The sequence below is a fragment of the Zosterops lateralis genome (assembly GCF_965231275.1).
Source record: "Zosterops lateralis genome assembly, chromosome: 35".
Taxonomy (NCBI): Eukaryota; Metazoa; Chordata; class Aves; order Passeriformes; family Zosteropidae; genus Zosterops; species Zosterops lateralis.
This window is the reverse complement of record NC_139795.1, coordinates 2,302,596-2,309,068: the sequence shown is the minus strand read 5'-3', so window position 1 is coordinate 2,309,068 and position 6,473 is coordinate 2,302,596. Positions and strand designations below refer to the sequence as shown.

The window sequence follows — 6,473 nt, the reverse complement described above, 5'->3', positions numbered from 1 at the left end:
GGAACATCCCAAAACATGCCGTGGACTGGTGGCTTCACTCCAGTGAGTGAAGGGAGGAAAAAAAAAAACCAAAACCACCAGCAGAGGAACTGACTCTGCTCAATTGCTGGTTCCCCTCCTAATGACAAATCCCCACTTCACTCCCTTCCGGGCTGCACTGATTGGCAGAGGGTTTTTTGGAAGCACCAGGTTCCTTTTTTTTTTTCCCCCTAAGCCAGGGTATAAAATGAATTCCAATCTCAGCAGAGGATTCATCTTCCTCCTGGAGCGATGACTGGAACTGGTGAGTGACTCCTCCCCACAGCCCTGAGCTCTCAGTGGGGTTTTTTTTTCCTGGTTTTCTTTCATCGTTGATTTCTGGGTTTGGTGTTTTGGTTCCATCTCTTTGCCACCTCCCAAGGGCACGGCCACAAACCTCCCTTTTTCCAGCTGGACCATTCCATGGTCACCTGGAGCTCCAGACACGGTGGGCAGGGGGAGACGTCCCTTCAAACCTGGGGCATGGGATGATCCTGGTTTTTTTGGGAAACACAGACACGAGCTTGGGGTCCCTGAGGGCCATCCCAGAGGACGCCTCCCTTCTCCACATCTCCCCAAAAACCACCTGATGGAAGGTGGAGATCCAGCCAACGCCTCCAAGAGCTTTGCTCAGGGTGTTTGCTCTGAGCTCCAAACAGGATCTCCCAAATGGTCCACAGGTTATTTTCCAGTCCAACCGCAATAATTCTGTGATCGGGGCAGGTCAATCCAACCCTTTCCCATTGTCATCAGGACAACTGGAGCAGACCGTGTATATTTTACACTGATGATTGATGTCTGGAGCAGCTCAAGGGGCTGTGGAAGCAGCTGCCTCAGGTGTTGCATGATAAAGGCTCCCAGGTGGATTCCTGGAAGATCCACCCCAGATCTGCAACAGGTCTGGGGCCACTCCACAAAAAAACCCAAAAAACCCCAAAATACACAATTCCCAGGGGTTGTCCAGCAGTGAGAATTACCCAAAGTAGGGTTTCCAAAGCTTTTTGTTTTGTTTTGTTTTTTTTTTTTCCTGGAAGAAAATTGGCAGCACTTGGGAGAAGGAAAAGAAAATTAAAGTTGCTCTTTGGTAATTTTGAAAAACAGAAACCAAAACCAGAAAAATCCCGAGAGGGGATGGGGAACAAGACGGAGTGTGGTTCTCAGCCCGAATTTCCCTTCGCTGTGAAAATGTTAAATAACGCTGTGTCTGTTCTGGTGGAAATGGTCATTTTGGCATCTCAAAGACACAACAATTTTTAAAGGAGAGAATTTAAAATTGGGAGGGATTTTTAAAAGGGAGGGCTTTTTAAAAGGAAAGGATTTTAAAGGAGGGAATTGTAGAAGAGGGAATTCTAAAGGAGAGTAAAATTCCCTCTTCTCTAAAATAAGGTAGAAAGTTTTTAATTAGGGAATTTTAAAGAAGATAAATAAAATTTCTCTTCATCCCTCTAATCCATCTCTCTTTGTGTGAATTTTATCTCCTTCTCTCCTGTCTCTGCAAGTCTTCATCAGATCCATCTGCCCAATCCTGTCTTTTCCCTCCACCCTTCACATAAAAACTCCCAGAATTACCCAAGAATGGGAAAGGCCACTGGGGACAACGAGGTGCCTCCATTCTTTGCACATGAGTGACACTAATTACTGTTCTTGGAGGCTTTGGAGCTTATTCTAAGGAGGTCAGAGTCATTTTGGGACTTTATCACAACATCCATGTGTTGATTTCTCTTAAGAAATGGGAGTCACTGACATCTCTTGACACCTTCCATGGTGGACCTGCTGGTGCCAGTGATTTCACAACTGCCCCAGTTTCTCTTTCCAGGTCTTGGTCTTTACCAAGATCCTTGTGCCATCAGGAATGACCTTGAGTGCCAACACCACGTTATTCCTTTTTTTTTCTCTTTTTCCCTGCGCAGTCCTCCTCCAGCTCCTGCTGCTGGCGGGTCTCCTGAGCGCCAAGCGGTTCCCCTGCTTCCCCGAGTATTGTCTCCATGACCGGGACTACGAGGAACTGCTGGGGATTGTCCAGGAGGGGCTGGAGCCCGCGGCCCGCCCGGCGCACGTGGTGGTGGTGGGCGCGGGGATCGGAGGGCTGACGGCGGCCAAGCTGCTCCGGGACGCCGGGCACACGGTGGGGAATCCCAAAAGGCTCTCCCGGGCTTGCTTCCCTCCTCTAAGGGCTGGCGAGGGAAAAGGAAAGGCAGAGGGTCAACCAGAGTGGTGGAAGGAGATTTGTCTCCAGGAATTTCCCCTGACTTTGGTTCCTGCGAATCAAATGAGCCCTTTGCGTTCTGTCTTTAGGGCAGCAGGAATTCCAGGGGTTTCCAAACCATCCCAAGGCGCCTGTGAGTCTCAAAGAGGGTTTCTAAGGCACAGAGGGACGGATGGGTGCTGCTTTCAAAGCCCTGTTTGATCCTGAACCACCATGGGAACCTTCTCGCCAGAGCTGGTGCCCAAATGCCACCCAGGAGTTGGGAAATGAGAAACTGCCCCACAGGCAGAGGTGTCGTGGCCAACAGAGAAGGGTTTGGATCGACAGGTGCTCCCTCTGCCATCCGGAGGGGATCTGTCCCACCCTCTGGGCCTTGTTTTGGGGGTGTTCCACTTCAGACAAGCCATTTCCCAAACACTTCCTATGCCCACCCAATTTTTTTTCAGGTCACCATTCTGGAGAAGAGCGGCTGGGTCGGGGGGCGGATCCGGACGTTCCGCCCCGAGGGACAGGACTGGTACGTGGAGCTGGGGGCCATGCGCCTGCCGGGCAAGCACAGGTGAGGGCGAGTCCAGGTGTGGGCAGGTGAGGGACCGCGAATCACCCCCATCACTCCCCAGGGTTCACCATACGAGCCAAGGGGACAAAACGCTGTGGTGGCAGAGCTGGGGGGTTGATTGTTGGCCCTTGGCGCCGTCACTCTGCCCTTTTTCCAGGCTCGTCCGTGAATTCATCCGCCAGTTCAACCTGAAGCTGAATCCCTTCATCCAGAAGGACAACAACACCTGGTACTTCCTGAAGGGGGCTCGGATCAGGGCTGAGGAGGTGAACAGGAACCCCGACGTCCTGAATTACCCGGTGAAGCCCTCGGAGAAGGGAAAGAGCGCCAGCCAGCTCTACCAGGAGGTGCTGGACAAGGTACGAGATTTTCCCGTGGTGTTCTCTCACCTGAACAATGAGCTGGGGAAGGCTTGTCTGGGAGTTGGGCAAGACTTGGTCAGGAGCTGGAGAAGACTTGCCCATGAACCGGGGAAGACTCAGCCCTAAGCTGGGGAAGAACAGGGTCCTCTTGGAGTGAAAAGCAGAGAGGCTCATTCAGAAACAAGGGCAGGTGGTTGCAAAACCCCTCTCTGTCCACAAGAAATCCTCTGGAAGGAGTCCACCAGGACTTGGATGAGCAGAAAATGCCACACCAAGGCACAGCTGCCCAAAACTTGATGTCCAGGAGCTTTAGGGGTTATCAAACCCTGATATCCTGAGAGAATTTTGGGCAGCACTTTGGGAAATGGATCTTTTTCCAGTGAAAATACTGATGTTTCTTCTCCAGGCTCTTAAGAAGTTCCAGACCACTGATTGCAAGAAGTATCTGGCTGAACACGACACCTTCTCCACCAAGGTAATGGCCTTGGGCTCGAAGGCCAATTTAATCCCAGCTCTTGATAATTACCCCGCTCTCCCTGCTTTGAGAAAGGTCTCTCTGTGTCACACTAATGCCACCCTCTGTCACCTTTTGGATGCTTTTCCCTAAAATGATCCCTTCTACTAAAAAAACACGCTGAGAAAGGGGCCAGCAGAGCTCCAGGGGAGCCCTAACTGGGGTGACAACCTCAGGCTGTGTCTCTTCTCCTGGGATCTACAGGAATATTTGATCAAGGTGGGGGGGCTGAGTCGAGGAGCCGTTGACATGATCGGTGACGTGCTGAATGAGGACTCGGGGTTTTACCTGTCCTTCCTTGCCTCGCTGTGGGACTTTGATGTCTTCTCTGACGAGAGGTGGGTGCTGTCCCCTCAGCCCAGCCCTGTTCCCACAACAGGAGACATCACAGTGATTCCAAACAGGAATCTCTAATGCCTCGATGAGGCCTCCAAGCTCCACTGGTCTCTCCAGCAGAGCTCAGGTTTTTACTCTCCCCGAACCCCAGAGTTCTTCCCACACCTCCCTTTTCTCCTCCCTTCCAGATTCGATGAAATCACCGGAGGGTTTGACCAACTGCCCAAAGCCTTCCACAAGGCGCTGCCCGGCGTCGTCCAGTTCAACTGCACCGTGGAGAAGATCATGACCAAGGACAACAAAGTCCGGGTGTTCTACCGCGCTCCGAACACGCTGGCCGCCACCGTGATCACCGCGGACTACGTCCTCGTCACCTCCAGCGCCAAAGCCACCAGGCACATCCACTTTGTGCCGCCGCTGTCCCCCGCCAAGACCCACGCCCTGCGCTCCATCAACTACGCCAGCTCCTCCAAGATAATCCTGGCGTGCTCCGAGAAGTTCTGGGAGAAGGACGGGATCCGCGGGGGGTACTCGGTCACCGACCGCCCCTCCCGCTTCATCTACTACCCCAGCCACAACTTCTCCAGCGGGGTGGGCGTCATCCTGGCCTCCTACACCTGGAATAACGACGCCGACTTCTTCCTGCCCCTCACGGACGAGAAGTGTGTGGACGTGGTGCTCCAGGACCTGGCGGACATCCACCAGGTGAGCAAGGAGTACCTGCAGTACACCTGCGACCAGCACGTCATCCAGAAGTGGCAGCTGGACCGGCGCTCCCTGGGGGCTTTCGCCGCCTTCACCCCGTACCAGTTCGTGGATTACTCGCAGGCCCTGTTCACCCACGAGGGCCGGGTGCACTTTGCCGGGGAGCACACGGCCCAGCCTCACGCCTGGATCGACACCGCCATGAAATCGGCCGTCAGGGCCGCCAGCAACATCCACCACGACAGCGGCGAGGCCCCGGCGCGGGGCTGGGAGGGCTCTGGGGGGCTCACCCAGAGGGCAGAGCTCTGAGTGTGTCTCCAGCCATCTTTTGGTGTGAATCTGGCTCTTCTTCCCAAGAAAAACCAGCAGAACTCATCATCAGCGAAAGCGTTAAAGAATTGGGTGTCTTGAAGCAGGACTGAAATAGTTAAAAACGTCATAGGGAGAGGAGGGAGCACTGAAATAGTAAATCAGAGTTGTAAATACTTACTGAGGGTAGGAGGGAGCACTAAAACCGGGCAGTGGCTGCTGCTCCCCTTGTCCACCGCTGTAATTCCCAGTTTATTTGTGTGCGAGGCGCTGCATGGAATGACTAAGGTGAAATAAAGGTGGGAATTTTTTTTGGTCAGGAAGTTTATCCAAAAGGCCATGAGCTCAGAACAGAGCCAAACTCCACGTGCAGCATCGCCTACCTCGGGAAAACCAGAGTTCAAAAGGTGAAACGTGGCAGAAAGAGAAAAGAGAAAAGTTTTAGCAGCTTGGTTTGTGAATTCCCCGGAATTTGGGTTCATAACCTGCAGCCCCCAGATGCTGCTCCAGGATGGAAGGACCAAACCCCCGGCGTGGAGCTGAAACAGAGCCCCCAGGCCATGGGGAGGGGAGGGCTCAGGACAATTAAAGCTCATTAACAGCTCACTAATGACTGCAGGGAGGGAAAGGAAAAAGAACCGAGCCACGTCCCTGGGTGGGCTCGAACCACCAACCTTTCGGTTAACAGCCGAACGCGCTGACCGATTGCGCCACAGAGACCTGTGAGTGCCTTGAATAAATTCAGGGGAATGGGATAAAAATCAAATTTCATGAGATTTTTACCGAGTTAGAGCTCTGGGGATGAGGATGGAGAGTGGGAACGAGATGGAGATGGAGTTTAGAGATGAAGATTGGGGATGAGAAATGAGGATGAGGATGAGGATGAGGATGGAGATCGGGGATAGGAACGGGATGAAATAGAATAAAAGTGGGGAATGAGGATGAGGAAGGAGGTAGCCAGCAGATGAAGGCTGGAAGGGCCCCCGCACCGGGGTAGCGTGGCCGAGCGGTCTAAGGCGCTGGATTAAGGCTCCAGTCTCTTCGGGGGCGTGGGTTCGAATCCCACCGCTGCCAGCAGGTTTTTCTTTTGCCTTTTAATTTCACTTTCCTTCTTCCTTCTCTGTCTCCTCACCCGGGAAGACTGGAATTTAAAATCCAAACAGAAAAGTCCCCAAATAAATAAAAGAATTCCACATGCACCAAAAAAAACCAAACCAAAACAAAACAAAACCCCAAACAAACAAACAAACAAAAAACCTCAAAGCCACAACAAAAAAATCCCTAACCCAAAGCAAACCAAAAATTCCAAACACAGGCGCATCCAAAACGATTTAAAAATGCACCAAAAAAAAGTCAAACTCACCATTAAAATGTAAAAAAAAAAAAAAAAAAAGAAACAAAACAAACAACCCCCCACAAATAAGTCCCAAATTAAAAAAAACACACGCACAAAACAAAAATCAA

The 6,473-nt window shown here is 51.9% G+C and overlaps 1 protein-coding gene across 1 annotated transcript; it reads left to right on the top strand.

The window, feature by feature from the left end:
• Nucleotides 1-244: 244 nt before the first annotated feature.
• IL4I1 (interleukin 4 induced 1) lies at nt 245-5,009 on the top strand (the record flags this gene model as incomplete). The annotated part of the gene is made up of 7 exons (XM_083881754.1): nt 245-283; nt 1,929-2,143; nt 2,671-2,783; nt 2,941-3,142; nt 3,552-3,620; nt 3,864-3,997; nt 4,184-5,009. The coding sequence occupies exons 1-7, from the start codon at nt 271-273 to the stop codon at nt 5,007-5,009; spliced, it is 1,572 nt and encodes a 523-aa protein (XP_083737880.1). The 5' UTR covers nt 245-270.
• Between the last annotated feature and the right edge of the window lie 1,464 nt (nt 5,010-6,473).